Below are 19,819 nucleotides of genomic sequence, written 5' to 3'. Positions count from 1 at the left end.
GCTGTGGCACTCTCCACATACACATGACCCACTCATAGACAGCCCCTGCTCTGCTGAGCATGGGGACAAGGGAGACCAGAGACAGGGAAGGCGAGCACAAAGCTACAGCACGGGAGGGATGCAATAGCAGAGACAGAAACAGGGAAGCCAATTCAATTTTCAAAGGCTGTCCCACCAATTCAGCTCAGAGAGACGATAAGAAACCCATTTCCAGCGATAGGCACCCTAATCCCCAGCCATCCTGGATTTCCATTTCCGAGAGGTGCTGTTTCCAACAGGGAAGCATTTTCCCATCTAAGTTTGCTAGAAGAGACAGGACTGGATTAAATACCAATTTTCCCAGCACTATTTAACTCTTTCTGTGCCTACTCTTGCCATTTTTGCAAGCACTGTGGGTACATGGCAGCAGAACAGCTGCTGCAGACACCCAGAGCAGACAAACAGAGCTGGGGGCCTCTCACAGTCTTTTCCCAGAGGGCTGCAGCTTGCAGAGAGAGATAAGAGGGCAAAGGGGAAGAACTGAAATGCATTGGCAGCGTGAATTTAGATACGGAATTTTTTATTGCTCAAGACAGGACTCTCAGACACAACTGTGGGACAAGAGTCACATAGGAAAGCCTACATCCAGCGTTAAAACCATGAGACAGGCCCAAAGTATTGCACAACTAACTTAAAACTACAATTGCAAGAACACAAGCACGTGGAGGGAGAAGGAAGCAAACCATGCAGTGAAGGCCATTCCCCTCAAATGCCCACCGTGTACCCCACATCTTTTCAGCCTAAGCACTGTGGTGCAGGTGCAGCCTTTGACTTGAGATTACTGAGAACAGTGAGCACAAGGACAAAAGCACCACAGATGCAGCAAACAAAAGGGTACATTGGCTGAACAAGGACTAACTGGCGTAGCAACGCATACAGATCTCACTGTCTTGAAGAGAACCATTCACAACACTGGGCAATGGCTGCAGTCTCAAACATGTTGTGTCTTCCCTCATCACTGTATGCTGGAGCTGCTCAGGGATAGCCTCCCCCAGAACAGTTGACATGTGTTTCCAACAGTCCTGGATCTTACTATTAGAAATGGCTAGCTTAGAGGAGCCTTACCTCCACCATGAAGAAGGACTTCTCTGCCACCTGCAAGACAGTAGGCTGCTCCATTCTGTAGATGCCAGAACAGTTTTTCCCCAGGTGCCTGCAACCAGTAGCCCTCCGTGCTTCCATCACCCAGCCCAGCACCCTTCCTCTGCCATCCTCTCCTGAGACTCTCCACCCGTCCTTCTTTCCTGACATTAGGGCTCCTAACCACAATCTGAATCAGTCCCTCACAAGCAGCTGCAGGGCCTGAGGCTCCCAGCCCTGCCTCTGCAGCACAACCAATTGTCCTGGGCTTGGCACCCGACATAGCAGCTCTCTCCCCCCTCCCTGACATCAAGCGCAAAAATGTCCCTGCAGTACAGGAATAAAGACTGGATGTTCTGATTCAGCCTCTACAAAACCCTCCTTTGACCCATTATGAACTGAACCATGGAAAGGGAAGCCCCAGACAGCTGGTGCCTCACAACCTAACAAGGCCTCCAGTGCAAGGCTTGCCAAAGGGAGCACAGTCACTGTAACGGAGCTCTCCTATCCCTCTGCATGGCTCGACCACCAGTCACCCCTGTCCATTCATCATCCACTAAACAAATGGAAATTGAAGGACTCATGGCTCTAAAACACAGAAAACAATTCCCATTGCATTTTAAAGGTGTAATTTATTGGATCAGAAATGATGAATGGCAACATAAGGTGGCTGGGCCCAGTGCACAGGGGAGTGCTGATGCAGCGGGAGCCAAAGGAGATGTACAGCAGAGGGGAGACCCTGGGAAAGCTCCTAGGATCGATGTTGTGTGGGGCTGAAGGAACAACACTATCTACGTGGACCAATTCCCTCTCCCACTTTCACCATTCAATATAAAATTTGTAGTAGAGGCTTCTGTAAGAAGCATCCACACAAGAAAGAGTAGAGTTGAGCCCTGTGCAAGCTATGCCTGTTCTCTGTACTCCTGAAATACACACAGTTACACTTCCCATGCAGCCCTTGCTGGTGCCACTGCAGATCCAAGGCGCAAGCAAGAAACACCAAAACCATGTCAGCCCTGGGGGAAGAGGAGCACCTGGTGGAAAGACAGAGTAAACATGAGCATTACCGCTCCTCCCCCATGTAATCTCCTAGCTCTGGAGAGTTTGAGCTGTATTCAGCAGTAATTTAAACCAGGCTCTTTAACACAGGTGGCCATTACTGCCTATTAATGCAAGCAGCTCTGATAGATAAAGCAATCACCCAGTCCTGCTAGGCAGAGAAGCATAAGAGCAAACAAGATGGTAGGGATACCCATGCTACTGTGGGTTTTGTAGGACAGCTCCATGTCCCGGCAAACCCTCTTGCAGTGCTAGACAGAATGAGTTCTTGCACTTATGCCTTCTAGCTGCATAACTCACTGCATTTCTCACCTTCCTTGTTTTCTACATCCACTTTCTCTGCCCTTCCTGGTAAGCTGCCTTTTCTTCCTTTTCTCTGCTTAAAGCTCCCCTGTTTGCTTTCCTGTGGAAGATATAGCAGCTGGGAAGGTGGCTGATCCGCCTTCCCAACTGAAGGTAGCTTACTGATGATGGAAACAATGGTACATGCAATTCCCGGCAAAAGCTCACTGCTCCTCGGTCTTTTATTCTCCAGCAACTGCCAACCTGGACGGACAGCACTTTGGGAGAACCTCAGTGGGTATTGACGAGAGGACTGGCCCACGTGGACCAACATCAAAAAGAGGGGAAATTAGTCATTCATGGAACCAAGGAGTCTTTTTTGCTCTACACAGAGCACCCTTTGTCCCCTGTTCACACCCTCAATAGGGCAAGTGCTGGTAGCAAGCTCTGAGGTGTGGACAGGGAGCAGTGAGTGGGAGCAGGCTGGCAAGGTTCCCCCCTAGATGATACTGTCAGTCAGTTCTGGAGCCCACTCTCTAAAGGGATTTTGAAAAAAAACATAAGATGTGCAGAAGAATGACAAATGTGATTTGGAGGCTGGAGAAAACACTTGCCAGGGACAGAATGAAAGAGTTCAGTCTGTTATCTCACCAAAAAGGGAGCCAGAGAGGTGATTTGATTGTAAGCAGTTCATAGAGAGAAAATACTTGGTGTGAAAGAGCTCTTTAACTTGGTGAAGAAACAGGCTGGAGCCTGTAGTCAAGCAAGTGCAAATAGGAAACACGGCACTGGGCCACGCTACCAGGGAAGTGCCATCTGCTCTGCCTCGTAGCATACTCTACCCTGTCATGGAAAATACATCAACTGAGAGATACTGGGTTCATTACAGGCAAAACAGGATAATGACATTTCTCACTTGGAGATACACAGGGGCCATAGATATCTGAATAGTCACTTCAGGCCTTAAAAATCTATGAAACCAAGGGCACAAGCAACAGATGGCACTGCGTAAGGAGACATCCCTGACACCTGCAGAAAACAGGGAGCTTCCCTGCATGATGTCCCCATGTGACTGGACTAGAGTAGGGACAACCCCAGGCATCCCAGGTCTTCAAGCAGCCACTGGTCTCATCTGACAGGTGGGGATGGACCCAGGAATGTCAGCGCTTCTTAGTTTGGGCCCACCTCTGCCCAAACCCACAGCAGACAGTGCTAACACATGGGATGGCTACTGGGATGGCCAGGGTCACCCCTGGCTGTAGCAATGTCTCCCTTCCCTCTGAGGCTGGTGCAAGGAGAGGTATCAAGAACATTCCCTCAGGCCGTCTCCCCACATGTGCTCCTTTCTTATTGTGCTGTTCCTGCTGCCCACACCAAATCCCATCAGTCTGCCAGTGCATAACTGCCTATCCTGGCCACACAACCAGCAGGGAAGTGCAGCTGCAGTCTCTGATACCAGTATTAACAGAAAGGGCACAGCTGCTTCATCTGCAAAGAGCAGATGTACATCAGAATCAGAGCTGCAAGAGGAAATCCAACCCCACCCTGCACATGTAGGGGGTCAGATGCTGCAGCCACTGAGGGAGGTGCTGGCAGGTTGAGGGCAAGTGTCTGCGGAGAGACAGGGCATGTGGGGAGAACATCAGCAGTGGGCTTGTGCCAAGGAAGCCAAAGACCTGTGTCCTACAGCAGAAGCTATGCTAGGTTTGCAGGATTCAGTCTCCCACAAGAAATGGTTTTGGAGGACTGCTGGGCAGGAATAGCATCCATTTCCATAGAATATGCAGAGGTCAAGAAAAGGTTCACGACCTGCAGGCCTTTGAGACCTGGGAGAAGTCCCTTCCCGAAGAACTTACCAGCAAGGCCAGCCTGCACCCAGCTGAATATGGAGAACTGTCAGCCATGCTTATGCACTGTACGGTCTTGCAGACAAACCCTCATTTATCAGTCCTGGTTCCAATGTCACCAGGCCTAACTCACTGACTTTGCAAACCAAGTCCTCCAAAACCACACGCTGTTTTTAAAATCATGCCTGTTTTCTTTCTTTTGCAGGGAGATTACAGCCTTCAAGATCCTGTTTTTCCCCACAACGTGGTTTCTAGAGCCCAGGATCTTCATTCCTGACCTAACTCAAAGTTGAGATTCTCTGTGGGTCAGAAACTCCAGCACCTGGGGCTTGGATGGTATTGCTGAGAATTCACATAGGCTGCAGTTACTCCAACTGGTGCAAACACCCCTGCAGTGTCTGGGCTGTGACAGTAGCCTAAAACATGTACTGGGGCAGCCAAAGGCTCTGCGCAAGTACTTCCAGGACCATCCTTGCCTCTCCAGCTCTTCATCTGAAAAGAACCTGGGCACCTCAGTAGACAGCACATTGAACACAAGCCAGTAGCATGCACTGGCAGTAAAGGCAGCCGGCAGTATCCTAGGCTGTGTTAACATGAACGCAGCTGGTGGTAGATAAAGGAAAGTGACTATCCCTATCAGTGTTTATTAGGCCTCACGAAGAATACTGCATCCAGTTTTCCTCCCAGTACAGGAAAAGACATGGACAAATTGGAATGATTTCAACGGAGACCACCAAAGTACTCAGGGCTTGGAGCACTTGGTCTGTAAGGAAAGGCAGAAGGGCCCTGGGCTGGTTCAGCCTGCAGAAGAGATGGTTTCAGGGGGACCCCAAAGCAATCTGTCTGTACCAACACACAAATTACTCAACAAGATGGAACCAGGCTCTTACCAGTGGTGCTTGGTGGGAGGATGAGAGACAACGAGCATAACTTGAGAGATATTCAGACTTGAGAAAAGGAAAAACCTCTTCGTTATGAGAACAGTCAAGCACTGAGCAGGGGCCATGAGAGGCTCCCACCAGAGAGGTTTTCAAGATCCAAGTGGATGAAGCCCTCGGCCACCTTGTCTGATTTTACAGTTGACCCTGCCTGCATAGGGAACTGTTGAGGTACTTTTCTACCAGAATTATCCTGTGATCCCTAACAACATACAAGGAGAAAGGGTCTCTTAACATACCCTTTGAGTGTCAGCTGCCTGCCATCAGCTACACAATCCCTTCCTAGCACACACGTTTCTGCTCTCCCATACCACGCCATTCAGGACAACTGAACATCTGCTTCCCCAGCCTCATGCTTTCAGAGTCCAGGAAACTCCTGCTTGGCCAAGGCTGATCCATCTCATCTTCTTACACAGAAGGAGAATGCAAAAGCTGCAAGCAATGTGCTGTGCAGCGCAGTCTCCAACACCTGGCACCAGCTCCACCTCCTTCTCCCCGGGGAGTTCCACTGGAAACTTTCAACATCTAAAAACAAAGAAGCAGCTCCACAGGACAGATGACTCACCAACTTTCAAACCGATTATGTTTACCAGGCAGGTGGGTCTGCCTTGTGCAGGATGGTGGAGGAGAGGCTGAAATGTGACATTAGAAGAATTACTAGGCTGAGACCAGGAGAGTGGCTCTTAGCACATTCATGAGGAATGCTTCCAATTACTGCAATTACAGGGCTTGGACATATCTTCCTGCTTGCATTTTTCATTAACAATTGTGTGGTCAATTCTGCTACTTTTCACTGGGCAAGCAGCCAGAAGATGGCAGCAGCCTCTGCTCCTGGCAAGGTCCAGAGGAAGGACAGGTACAGGCTGCTCCACCAAGAGACCAAGCTGGCAACACAGGTCCAGCCAGACATACCAGCCAGTCCTGGCTCCTGACAACAAGACCACCATCTTGGAAAGAGGAGATGAGTGCCACAGTTAACTGTCCTGATGGAAGAGCACACTCCTCACATGAGGTTTAGCAGCACTGAGCACAGCTGGTTCCTCAGCAGGAAATGCCATCACAAACACTGCCAGTCTCCTAAGTCCCAGACACAACTCAGTTTCAGCTACATCAGCTTTCCTGACACAAAGCAAGACAAACAATTCCGTCCACAAGGCTATTCCCAATCCATGACTCCCCAGGCAACTGCAGGACACAACCTCCCAAGGTTAGCGTGGCTCCAGGAAAAGACACATGCTTTTCCATGCACAGGATGCAGACTAGAAGCAAATGTTCTTTCAGCATCCTTGGAGTGAAGAGGGTTAAGACCGTTAACATCAAAAACAGCACATTCCGGTGATTAAAAAAAAAAAAAAAAAAAGAGCCTCAGTGCAGAAGCAGGGGGTGGAGGTAGGGGGCAAGGATTTCCCACTACAAAGATCATGAATGTATGCAAGCCCTTTGCAGCCCTGAGTTGGGTGGAAACCAGCCCCCTAGCCATCTGCTCTCCTTCCCAGCTCTCCTTCCCCACTCTGTCATGCTAGTCCTGTATTTTGGAGCCAGGCTGGCTTTCCCACTATGAGACGGAGCTGCTGTAACACTACAGTAAGCTTGATGATGACGCCTTGTCTTCTGGACAGAACTAGGGAGTGCAGAGGGGTTTTCAGGGACACCTCCTTGCCCTCAGGGCGTTTACTATGTTGAAATTGCGGCAGGAAGGCAAGCAGCTGTTCCTCAAATATAGAGATCTCCCAGGGGAAGGTGGGGGGCAAAATCAGCACACATGTAAACACCTGGTCTTACAGGCAAGAACAGAGTTTGTGGAAGGAGTGCAGCACCTCTGAGATCCATTCAGCTTTGTTTCCACTGGTTAATTAGTTCAAACATCAGTAATATTCAACCACAGCCCGCTATTTTCTGTATCTGCCTGCGTGTCAAAGTGTGTGTGCACTGGCCTGCACAGAAAGGGAAAAGCCTCCCCAGTACAAACACATATGTGCATGTTCTCCCTCAAAAGATGCCAGTGTATCTGCGTTCCTGTACTTGCCTCTTTTTCTATTTCTGGCATTTTTGGTGCACACTAGGGTTTTTTTCCTTACAGGGGAGAAGGTGGGCAGGGATTCTTTTTTCCTCTCATTCAATTTCAGTGCCTACTCAAGAAAGAGGGACATTGTTAACAGACATGCAGGGCTCTTAGACACTGTTGCACTACCCTGCACCAGCACACAGCCCCTCCTGAGCTCCCCCCAAAGCTCTGCCACATTCCCGTTCACGACTAGCCTGCAGCCCTGCTCCTGAGCGAGACCACATCCAGGTACAGAGTGACTCTGCCTGAAGGAAGGGCTACAATTTCAGCAAACGCAAAGATGAGGTCCGTCAACTTCCTTTATAGACCTATTCCAGCATTTTACCCAAGAAGGTAGCTTCTGTTCCCTCACTAAGTCCCATCACCTCATCCTGAGGCTTCTGGGGAGGAAAGACAGAGTATTCACAGTGAGAAAGGAGCCGCACACCATGCCCCAGCAGAGCTGCCTAGACAGGAACACTGCCATGTTCCCAGAGAATCAAAAAGCTCTTACCCTATCCTTCTTGCCAGTTCGTGCATGGACCCCTGCCAAAGTCTGTGGCCACATTATAACTTTCTTCGTTGATCTCCTACACTCACAAGGCACTGCTTGTACTAGCCAAGCCTGCAAAATCAGGTACGTCTAACTGCAAGCAATGGAGATTTGCTCTGAGAGCAGAGATGGAGCACGAAGATATGTTCTCAGACTCACAGGGAGTCAGAGTCCCAGGAAAGAGGCACTCAGGAGAGCATGAGGCGCTTCAAACATGGGAGCACCCCTACCAGCTCCATGGTGGGTTTAAACAGGCTCTTCTGGGGCTCTCCATGCAGCTAGTGCTTCCACTTCCCAGAACATCTCTAGCTGAGAGAGAGTACTAAAGCAGTCAAGAAGAGGGTGTTCTGCCCAGCACCCTATGATGTCCAGCCAGGAGAGCTAAGAGCCAGCATTGCTCAAGCCTGTCGAAGCTCTGGAGTACAGGGAAGTCTTGCAGACACTGCAGTCAGACGTGAAAGAAAATGCAGAGTGCGACTCTATCCCTAACTTACTACTTTTCTAAATTGCAACTGCCTCTGGAAGGCTCTGAAGTGCAATGGATAGGCAAAGAGAACTGAAAAAAGACACCTCTGGCCAACAGGACACGTGTGCCTCACTGCTTTGAGTCATTCATTCAGTCCACTTCCCACAAGTGCCAATAGTGCTTCCCCATTTGGTTATCTCTGTATCTCCTTTATCCAGAGCCTCAAAATTTATGAGGGAGAAATAGTCTCAGGTCACTGTTCCACTCACCACAAATCACAGGATTTGCCCATCCTCCATCACAGTGCTCCCGCCATTACTGAAAGAGTAACACAGAACAGATGGACACAGTGGATTCAGGTGAACAAAAGCAAAGCAAGCAAATCTGGGACAAAGAACAGCAATACTGCCACAGGAAGCGTGGGGAATGACGAAGAGGGAAAATACAAGCTGTGCTCCCTCCCTTGCAAAGTTGAGGCTCTCCCCAGAAGCTGTTACAAAAGCAAGATAAACCCACAAACAATAGGATCCACTCATTTTCCTTCTATGTTTCCCTGGCAACACCAAGCACTCAATGACAGTTTAGAGTGCAAAAGACCCATCTGTTTGGTCAGTTAATGGCAGGAAGACGAAGAGACTTAAGCAGAGCTTCTCAGCACTTGTTGTTTGGTAACCCCATTGAGGCAACCTGCAGTACTAACATTTATATTCAACATTACCCTGTATTTAAATCCAAATCTCTATGCTGGAACTCTAAAACTCTAGTGAAGAACGTGTTTTTTCACTGATAATTTACAGATCTACAGCTACTCCTGCACACATAGATGGGAATGCATGACAGCATCATGAAGGTAGATGCACACAGATCTCAGTGGGAGTGTTCCAGGCAAGAGAAAGTAAATTCCAGGACTGTTGCCCAAATACACTGATGCGCAGATGCTAAAAGAAGCCCTAGCTGGACAAAGAGGTCTCAGTAGACCCCCCCAAAATGGTCAAGCTGCATGGTTCCAGACTGGACTCTAAGAAGTTCCTCTCTTCAGTCAAAGGGCAGGACCATGTCTTCACTATATAGCTAGGCCCACCTATTTAGCATTCCTGCTAGGCATGTGGGTTTGTTGGCATTTTTGTTATGGTCACTTGTGGAATAAGGTCCTGAAGGGCCAACACTGTCCATTCTCACCTCTTTATAGGATGCTGGGGCTGGCCAACGAGCCTTCACCTCACACAGCCCTGACTCAAGGCTAGTACGCAGATGGACCTCTGCTTGTCATACTACTCTTGATATAGCTGTTCAAGTAGAACCTTAGGCAATGAACCTCTATTCCTTAAATCACATGCAAGCTGACTTGAAGACTCTTAGCACAGGCCCCCAAAGCTATCAGGGCTCAAGAAGAAATTATGCCCACCCAGGTGCTTGTGTCTTCTCTATCTGATGAGTTATCACACAAATTTTTTCATGCCTCAAGTGTGTTCCAAGCATGCTATCCCAAACAATGTTATCAAATCAATGTGACATTTCACCTGAATGGTAGGAGTCACTCTAGCATAAAACAGACAAAAAAGAACTTTTAAAGCAGTAGAAAGGAAAAATAAACAAACAAACAAAAAGGATTCTGCCTATTCTGCACACCAGCAGTCACGGCATAGTCAACTCTACCCCAATGAGATTCCTGTCCTGCTGAGAGAACTGCACAGGGAAACATCATATAAAGACTGCGAAACAGCAGTGCTTTCCCAGAACCAGAGGTAATCTTGTGGATTAGTCTCAGGCAGGAATCCTTGCAGGACCACCTTCAGCAATTCCCAGCCACTCACAGAATGGAAAAACCCTTTCCATCCATCGCACTGCAGACCAAGATAAATAGCAAAAGTATTTCAGCATGAGCTGGATTAAGGCCTCCTTCCTGTGTAACAGAAACACCTTTAGAATACGACCTACCACGTACGTCCCTGCACCACAAGATCCCGACATGTATTTATTAGGCTGAGGAAAAAAATCTTCCTCCAATGAATCTCAAGGAGTAGTTAATAGTTAATTATCATCAAGCAACTCACAAGGGGTTTTTATCTTCCTGGGCAGGAATAGGACAGAGATCCTCTGCCATTCCTACCTGTATACTAGAAGAAACTAGAAAACTAGAATAGGATTTTTTCCATAACAGACAAATGATGCTCAGTCAGTCCCACAAGCAAGCTGAACTGACTATCCATACCATATACTGTGACAAAATCATGAAGCAGTAGACACTTTCACGTTCCTACTTTTGTGTTTCTCTTACCTTTATCTCCAAAAAGAACAACATTTTACTGAACAAGAAAATAGATCACAATCACAGAATTGTAGGGGCTGGAAGGGACCTCAAGAGACCACCGGGTCGAACCCCCCTGCCAAAGCAGGTTCCCTAGAGCAGGTTACCCAGGTAGGCGTGCAGACAGGCCTTGAATATCTCCAGAGAAGGAGACTCAACAACCTCCCTGGGAAGCCTGTTCCAGTGCTCCATCACCATAGATACCTACCAATCCCCACCAAAAGCAAGTGGTGACAGAGTGTCATATCTGTCACCAAAAAGTTGCGTTTAGATCAGAAACGCAAAGTATTGGGACACTAGGTTCTAGGGCATCCCCTTCACCTTAAAGAATCAATACCAGAACCAAAAGGCTACAGGGCCTTACAGTTCCCAAGCAGCAGCATTTGCACTATTACATTTCATCTTCCAGCACCATATAGGGTGCAAATCCTTGCCTGTGAACAAATTTTGCCTTTACCTTGGATTTACAGGGACCAGAAATCCCAGTCTAAGAGCTACACAGCAGAAGAAGCCTAAGGTTCAGTTCTAGGAGAGTGAAAAGTAAAATGCAAAGAGCAGTTGCAGTATTGCTAAACAGAGATCGCACACAGAATCACTGCCTCAGATCAAGTGCGAGCAGCATTCAGTGCTTCACCAAAAACGATGGGGCTTACACGTATCAGTACGGCAAACAGGCTGAATCCTGATGGAAGCATCACGAGTCCTAGCTATTGGAAAATTCGGCAAGGAACAGACCAAGCCATTCTTAGCTCCAGACAACATCCTGCTGATGCACAGGATCACTTGGTATGCCAGCCTGGCCGATAATTACTGGTTCAGAAGCTTTATATGAAGTAGTTGCACCACCTGCTGTCTGCTCCAAGAGAAGCAACCAGTGTTCATTAGATTCACAGAACAGTTTGGGTTGGAAGGGACCTTAAAGATCATCTAGTTTCAATCCCCCTGCCATGGGCACGGATGCCACCCGCTAGATCAGGCTGCTCAGTGCCTCATCTAGCCTGGTCTTGAACACCTCCAGGGATGGGGCATCCACAACTTCTCTGGGCAACCTGTTCCAGTGCCTCACCACCCTCTGAGTGAAGAATTTCCTCCTAACCTCTAATCTAAATCTCCCCCTTTTAGTTTAAAACCATTCCCCACTTGTCCTGTCATTATCTGTCTGAGCAAAAATTTGCTCTCCATCTTTTTTATAAGCTCCCTCTAAATACTGAAAAGTTGCAATGAGGTCACCCCCAAGCCTTCTCTTCTCCAGGCTGAACATACCCAGCTCTCTCAGCCTTTCTTCACAGGAGAGGTGCTCCAGCCCTCTGTCATCTTCATGGCCCTCCTCTGGACCCATTCTGACAGATTAGCAAGCATCCTTCATGTGCTGGGGGCCCCAGACCTGGACGCAGTAGTCCAAGTGGGGCCTCACGAGGGCAGAGTGGGGAGGGACAATCACCTCCCTCGACCTGCTGGCCTCTTCTCTGTTGATGCAGCCTAGGACGCAGTTGGCCTTCTGGGCTGCAAGCGCACGTTGCTGGCTCATGTCAAGCTTTTCATCCGCTAGAGTAAAAATCAGTACTGAGGAAAGCTTTCTTTAGAACCAGTTCTTTGTGGAACATGCTCTTGATTAAAGTCATCAAGAAAGACTTTATATCTGGAAACTAGGAAGCAAAATCAACAGAGGGACAGCTCTAGTCGAAATGGTTCAGGTTCTCAGATTATGAGAAATTCACTTTAACGCCCAGCTCCTCTCAGGAGAAAGACTGCAATGTTAACTCTTTGGGAAGCACTCATGTCATTACCACCCCAGAACTCTAAAAGCTAACATGGAACAAAAACTTCCAAAGAAATAAAAATTCTGCTGAGCAAAACAAACAAACAAACAAGCAAAAAAAACAAACAAACAAAAAGCAACAGCCATCACCAAACCCCACTTTTAGCTAAGCAGAAAGGAAGTAGACACATCTTAAATCCTGCACTATTCCACTTTCCTGGACAAGACTACAGCTCTAACTGATCCAAACCAATGGGGCAAAGAAATGACCCCTACAGCAAGACACAATACTAAAAGTGTTCTTAGGGTACAGGGTCTTGTGGACACATCCAGGCAGACAAGTCAGTCTGCTCTCTCAGCTGGCACAAACATAACAGATTGCAGGAAGATCCCCCCTAATCCTAAAGGTCAAGGAACCTGTTCATGGGCAAGTATTTGTGTACCTGGCCTCAAAATTAATTGGGCATGCAGTAGCAAGGTAGTGTGGGTCTAAAACGAATTCAAAAGAGAAACGACCTCTGCTTGCTGAAGCACAGGTGTATACTGTGCAGAGAGAAGGAAATCAGAAAATCAGTTTATTTAAAATTAAAACCAAACTACCAAAAACAAACAAACAAAAATACCCACATACTTTCTGATAAGCTTCCTGCTCAAGCTAGATCTCCCGTGATACTACTCTCTCCTCCCATGGCTGTGTGGCCAGCAGTACTCACGTGTCCCTGTTCTTCCTCCACCCAGCATCATTTGGTTATGTTCGATTGGTCCCAAATACCAGCAGACATTTACGTCTTCCCCTTATATGCACACATAGAGGTCACTAAGCACAAAGGCTTTTTCTTGCTGGGACAAGTCTTGGGATTTATGTGCAATCATCTGCTTCCATGAAGAAAGGAGCTCTCACTTGGCAGAACCATAAAACAAGCATGAGAAGATATATCTACCTTCTCCATTGAAGCCAAAGCCTAAACACCACTAAAATCATCCTTGAACCATTCACCCTGCGGTCCAGACATGTCCATGCTCAATCTACAGCTGATGGTCTACCCTCTCCATGTACATCCCTCAGCATTCCCTAGAAAGTCTTCCGTAGCATTTCCCAGTCTCACCACTCCATTCTACTTCCACTGAACTGGGGCTCATCTTCCAAGTTCACTCTCTGGGAAAGGGGTATTGCCTGTTCGCTGTGCAGCATCTACAGATCCACATTGCAGTAGAAGAGCAGGACTCTCACCAGGCACTGGCTTTCCTTTGGGAAGTCACAGAGTCTTGGACCTTCCTCCCAGACAGTTGTCAGACAGGTCCGGTTAAGAACAGAGAAGCAGCCTTTCTTTGTGCTTCATGTTCACTCAGTGTTGTTGTATGGTTTCAACATCCTCTTCCTCCTCCCCATGTTCAGTGTGGTGCAGCAGCAGCTCCAGGTCAGGGTCAGAGCTTGCCTCTTCATTTAGATTCAGTGTTTTTTCACCTGCATGCAGACAGCCCATTTACTAATAAGCTAACTCACTATAGTACCCATCAGTCCTGAACACTGGCAACGAGCTGGAAACTCGAGCTCAGTGAAACTACAAGGATGCCTACAGAGAAACAGAAAGGCATTTAAAACAGAATCACCTTTGGTATTTATGGCTTTGAGAATGACATGAAGGGAGATTCCTGACAGACAGACAGCAAAACCCAGCCAGTTCAAGAGACTGAGGTGGTCTCCCAGCAAACGTGTGGCGAGGAGTAAAATGCAGATTTCCTGTGGAAAGAAAAAAGATGACAAGTGGCAGGGCAGGACCCAGTGAGATACGCATGAGATGTTTTACAGCTCAAGCCTAAATCAAGATGCCAGGCTGCTAATTTCCACCAGCACGTTCTTCCATGTGCAGAAGTTCTAAAAACAGATTCCAGAAACAGAATGACCTGTCAAACTGGAATTGGGGATTTTAAGTCTCCTGACTGCACAGCTTGGCTACGTAGGATTAGACAAGTTTCACATGTCACCAATCAGCTCAAAAGTACATGTCCTGGACCCCTCAAAGAAGGGGAGAATGTGCCAAACCAGATTTACAGTTACCTCAAACCACTGGTTTGTCCTTATCCAGGTCTGATGCAAGAGAGTGCCCTTCTTAACCTCTCTTCCCTCCCACATCATCCGTTGCTCATGAAGCCCATATGCTTTAGTTTCTCCCACATCCCACCAAACTTTGGACTTCAATGGTATTTTTATAGAACAGCCATCAGACTCTGTCAAGCAAGGACCAAGGGCTCTGCTACTCTGCTGTCAGAGTAGCAGGGATCAAGGGCCTTCACTGCAGAGACTGCAAGGAAAAGCATCAAGCTCCTGTGCAAGGAGAATAAAAATCATAGGAGATTATTTATAAAGCTGTAAGGAAGTTCCCACCACAGGAAGCCCATTAGGGATAACTCAGTACTTGCCTTCTAGTATTAGCACAGGAACCATGCCTTACCTTAAAAATGCCAGCAATGGAAAGGGTGAGGCTAGATGTTCTGGAAACCAAGAGGAACTCAGAAAAGCCTAGACCAAAGGCAAGAATTCCACCCAAGAACAGCTTCCCTACCAGACAGAGCAGCATTCCTGCTTCATGGAAATGGAAGAGCTTCTCTGATACGGACAAAGGCAGGCCTAGGAACAAGAAAGTGAGTAGCACAGTACCCTTCCCGATTCCCAGGACTCCCCACAACAAGATGGGGGTGAGCTGCTCACATTCCAGCATATGGAGAACATGGAGCCAGTTTTTCACAGCCCTTACTTCCACAAGTGTGGCGGGCTACTATTCTTACGCACTCTATAATGTTCTGCCAGCATAAGTTCTATCTTGGTCCTTGTATCTCCAGGTCCCCAACTGCTTTGTAAAGTTCACAAGTGTTCACTTATCCATATGAATCACCTTTAACAACAAACAGCTGAGCACTCTCCCCAACCACTCTCTAAAGCTACCCTTGCTTTCTCTAATTAACTCACGCACCCTCAAACACTGCAAACAGAGGGAAGAGCACCAGGAACATGAGCGGCTGCAGGTGAAACATGATATCAATGGGGTTCTGGAGCCCTGAAAGAGGAGAATCAATAACAGACCGGGTAACAACAAGCCATGGAATAACATAGTTCCTTGAGTTTTTATTACCATATGTAGATGTAAACCTTATTTGAAATGCCCGTACCTAGGCTGCTGCAGAGGCCAAGCCATCTTCATTACCCACCAACAGATGATCCCCATCCCAGATTTCAAACACTGTCCCTTACACAAGAAGTTTTGTTTCTGCAGCAACAGTTACCATTTTCTTATTCCCCTCCCCATCACCAGCAGGGTGACCCACTTCTTAACTCCGTACATACCCAGTTCAGCCTTCTGCATAAGTATCTGCGTGAGAGTCCAGCGAATACCCCCAAGGAAAGAGGCACAGAGCACCAGCATGAACCCTTGTGTGTTGAACTGTGTGGACTTGTAGGTGAACATGAAGAGCCCCCCAGCGATGAGCAGAACCACCAGCACCAACGCTACCCTCTGGGCGAGAGCAAACACAAAATCACTACAGAGACTCCTGAAGATGAACCCAGACAGGCACCTCTTTCGCATTCATCCGCACAATTGCATTCCTCCTCTACTTAAACGTATCATGTACATGTACTGCCTGTTTCCCTAGGCCTAACATTTTGCTTCCCTAAAGCATTGCATTGGACCCTTACCATTTCCTCCAGCTTGAAGAGCAGTGAAAAAAGCAGGATGAAGAGAATGGCAGAGGATTTGGTCATCGTGTAGCTGTAAGGACCAAAGTACATTATCAGTATCCTCTAATACAGTCCTTCCCAATAAAGTACCTTCAAGAACTAGATCACCCACTGATACATAGCTACCAGCCAGGCTATCATATACCCTGCATGCCAACCCCAAGCCATATGCCTCTTCAAGAAATTGACCCTGACAAAGCATTTTCCAAGCCACACCAGAGGACTCCCAGGGAAGATGAGATTTGTACTCACAGGGAGACAGTGACATACAGGAAGCTCCAGTTACTCAGTCCAATATCCAATGAAGTAGACAAAGCTAAAGAATCAAAGAAAAATCCTGACGTTAATTGTCTTCCACCATGTAAAAGAAATCCCTGTTACTTGACCACACAAATAGGAAGGAGAGCAGATCCAGAAAAAAAAATTGTTTTCCTCACATTAACTCTTCAATACCAAAATGGCTCAGATAATCTCAGTTTGTTTCTATCCTGTTCCCTGTGATTCAAATTTGGCCCAGCACCACCCTTATTTAATATATGCCATACAAAAAAAACAAAACAGAAACCCCTTTCCCCCTGCTGTGACTGGAAGCCATCACAGATTTGCACCACTTAGTCTTTTCTGAATGCATCAGAGCATGATAACTGTTAAGTATGAAGGTCACTTCAAGAAACCTGAAGAGGCAAGCCCGGCAACAATCCTCTGCGTGCACCCTTAATCCTCACAGAATCATAGAATCACTCAGATTGAAAAAGACCTCTAAGAGCATCTAGTCCAACCTTTCACCTAGTACTAAAATCCACCACTAAACAATGTTACTAAGTTCTATATCTACATGTTGCTTGAAGACCTCCAGGGATGGTGATTCAACCATTTCCCTGGGCAGCCTATTCCAATGCTGCACAACCCTTTCAGTAAAGAAATTTCTCCTAATATCCAACCTAAACCTCCCCTGGTGCAACTTGAGACCATTTCCCCTCATCACGTGGTACTTGGGAGAAGAGTCTGATCCCCACCTTACTATAGCCTCCTTTAAGGTAATTGTATAGTGCGATAAGGTCTTCCCTGAGCCTCTTTTTCTCTAGCTAAACAAACTCAGATCCCTCAGCCGCTCCTCATAAGAATTGTTTTCTAGACCCCTCACCAGCTTTGCTGCCCTTCTTTGGACATGCTCCATCACCTCAATGTCCTCCTTGTAGTGAGGGGCCCAAAACTGAACACAGAATTCGAGGTGCAGCCTCACCACAGCTGAGTGTAGAGGGACAATCACTTCCCTAGTCCCGCTGGCCACATCATTTCTGATACAAGCCTGAATGCTGTTGGCTTTCTTGGCCACCTGAGCAGCCTGCTGGCTCCTATTCAGTTGGCTATTGACCAATTACCCCCTAGTCCCTTTCCACCAGGCGGCTTTCCAGCCACTCCTCCCTCAGCCTGTAGCACTGCACAGGGTTATTGTGCCCCAGGTGCAGGACCTGGCACTTGGCCTTGTTGAACCTCACACAGTTGCCCTCGGCCCACCAGTCCAACCTATCCACACCCCTCTGCAGAGCCCTCCTACCCTCGAGCAGATCAACACTCGTGCCTCATTTGGTGTCGTCTGCATGCAGCTCACTAGCTTGCTACTACAGAAAACAGTTTTAGTGATCCAGTGGCATGCTATGCTGAAAGGGAATACTGCTACAGAAATGTAGAAAAAAAATTTCAAGAAAGCACGGGACATGTTATGCAAGGTATTACAAATCTCACAGAAATCTTGAACCAGAGGCTCCGTATGAGACATTACAACTACAACTAAACCAAGATAATATACAACCAAGGAATTGCTAACATAGCTAGAATTCTGTATTCTTGAGTAGGAGCTTTGCTTCTCAAGATCTACTACAGCTGCTTTGTGTGTTATACATAAACTTCTGTATCGCAAAGACCAAGTTCTAACTAGAGAAAAGGGTTAAATTAACGTAAATGCATGGCTTAATATCAACATTACAGAAAAGAAAACTGGGAGGAGTGGCTCATTCACCAGACGGTCACGCTGCCGTCCAGAAGGACCTTGACAGGCTGTAGAGGCAGGCTAGTTCAACAAGGAGGAATCTCAACAAGAGGCTGGAGTTCAACAAGGAGAACTGCAGAGTCCTGCACCTGGGAAGGAACTCCAGGCACCAGGGCCTGCTGGGGGTCACCCAGCTGGAAAGCAGCAGAAAAGGACCTGGGGGTCCTGGTGGACACCAAGTTGGACATGAGCAGCTGTGTGCCCATGCTGCTAAGGAGGCTAAAGGTATTCTTGGCTGCATTAGGCAAGGTATTGTCAGCAGGTCAAGAGAGGTGATTCTTCCCCCTCTGCTCAGCTTGGGTGAGGCCGCACCTGGAGTGCTGCATCCAGTGATGGGCCCCCAGTACAAGAGCAACATGGACATGCTGGAGATAATCCCATATAGGGCCACCAAGATCATCAATGGAGCACCCCTCCTGCGAGGAGAGGCTGAGAGAGCTGGGATTGTTCAGCCTGGAGAAGAGAAGGCTCAGGGGAGATCCCATCAATGTCTATAAATACCTGAAGGGAAGGTGCAAAGAGGATGGAGCCAGGCTCTTTTCAGCGGTGCCCAGTGCCAGGACAAGAAGCAATGGGTGCAAACTGAAAAAAGACAGGAGGTACTGTCTAAACGGCAGGAAACACTTCTGCGCTGTGCGGGTGACAGAGCACCGGCATAGGTTGCCCATTGGTGCTAGAGTCTTCTTCGGAGATGTTCAGAATCTGTCTGGACATGGTCCTGGAGCAGGGCGACTTGCTCCTGGTTGGAGCAGGTGACCTCCAGAGGACCCTGCCAACCTCCTCTGCTCTGTGATTCTGTGAAACAACTTGCAGAGGTGCCTACAACACTCGTTGTATGTTTGCACGTGCCAGTTGTTCCTTAAAAAAAATACATTCCGAAGGGCCCGCCTGCGTTCTGACTAGCTCTCGTTATGACAACAAACGCAGCAGGTCTCAAGGAAAATCTGCGCCTGAAGCGCCGTTAAGGAAACGCACCGGACGCCAGCAGCAGTGCCCCGGCGGAGCGGCGGCGGCTGCTGCTCCCCGCGGCTTTGCGCCTACCCCCGGGAAGCGGCGGACCGCCGAACCGCCGGCCCCCGGCCCGAGGGGACGCCGCGGCTCCTGAAGCGGCCCGGGCCCCCCCCGAGACGCCGCCCGGCGCCCCCCGCCCCGCCGCGCCCGGCCGTACCTGCGGGGGCCGCCCGGCGGAGGCAGTCGGCCCAGGAGAGCGTCGCCCGCGGCCGCCCGGAGCGGCAGCGCGCCAGGGCGCGGAACAGCGCCGAGAGCGCGAAGATGAGCAGGAGGTGGAGCAGGGTGGCGAGCAGCGGGAACGGGAAGCTCTGCGGGACCGACAGCCGCCGTCACTGCCACTGCCACTGCCGCCGCCCGCCCGCCCGCCCCCGCCCCGCACCTTCACGAGCCACTTGTTGTAGAAGGTGATGCCGATGGAGAAGCCGTAGTAGAGCAGCACCAGCGCCGCCGCCAGCGCCGCCCGCCCCAGCGCTGCCGCGCCCGCCCCCATGCGCGCCGCCCGCCCACCCGGGGCCCCGCGCCGGCCGTAAAGGGGTGGGGGGGGTGGGGGGCCGCGTTCCGCGGCAGAGCCGCGCCCGGAGGGGAAGCGGGGGCGGCGGTGACGGCGCGGCGGAGGGCGGGGCCCGAGCAGGGCGGGGCCCGCGCCC

The 19,819-nt window shown here is 48.9% G+C and overlaps 1 protein-coding gene across 2 annotated transcripts; it reads right to left on the bottom strand.

Moving 5' to 3' along the window:
• Positions 1–12,937: 12,937 nt before the first annotated feature.
• SLC35C2 (solute carrier family 35 member C2) lies at positions 12,938–19,689 on the bottom strand. Of its 2 annotated transcripts, none has more exons than XM_035567194.2 (9): positions 19,552–19,689; positions 19,330–19,480; positions 16,364–16,427; positions 16,070–16,142; positions 15,719–15,887; positions 15,348–15,431; positions 14,829–15,004; positions 13,987–14,116; positions 12,938–13,840 (listed from the first exon to the last, which is right to left on the bottom strand). In XM_035567194.2, the coding sequence occupies exons 1-9, from the start codon at positions 19,660–19,662 to the stop codon at positions 13,722–13,724; spliced, it is 1,077 nt and encodes a 358-aa protein (XP_035423087.1). In that variant the 5' UTR covers positions 19,663–19,689; the 3' UTR covers positions 12,938–13,721. The 2 variants fall into 2 exon arrangements, with proteins under 2 accessions (XP_035423087.1, XP_050570012.1); XM_050714055.1 differs by having other exon boundaries at positions 14,940–15,004.
• Between the last annotated feature and the right edge of the window lie 130 nt (positions 19,690–19,819).

This window comes from Cygnus atratus, chromosome 16 (genome assembly GCF_013377495.2).
Source record: "Cygnus atratus isolate AKBS03 ecotype Queensland, Australia chromosome 16, CAtr_DNAZoo_HiC_assembly, whole genome shotgun sequence".
In the NCBI taxonomy this organism is placed as follows: Eukaryota; Metazoa; Chordata; class Aves; order Anseriformes; family Anatidae; genus Cygnus; species Cygnus atratus.
The sequence above is the reverse complement of the archived record's forward strand: the minus strand, read 5'-3'. Positions and strand labels throughout refer to the sequence as shown.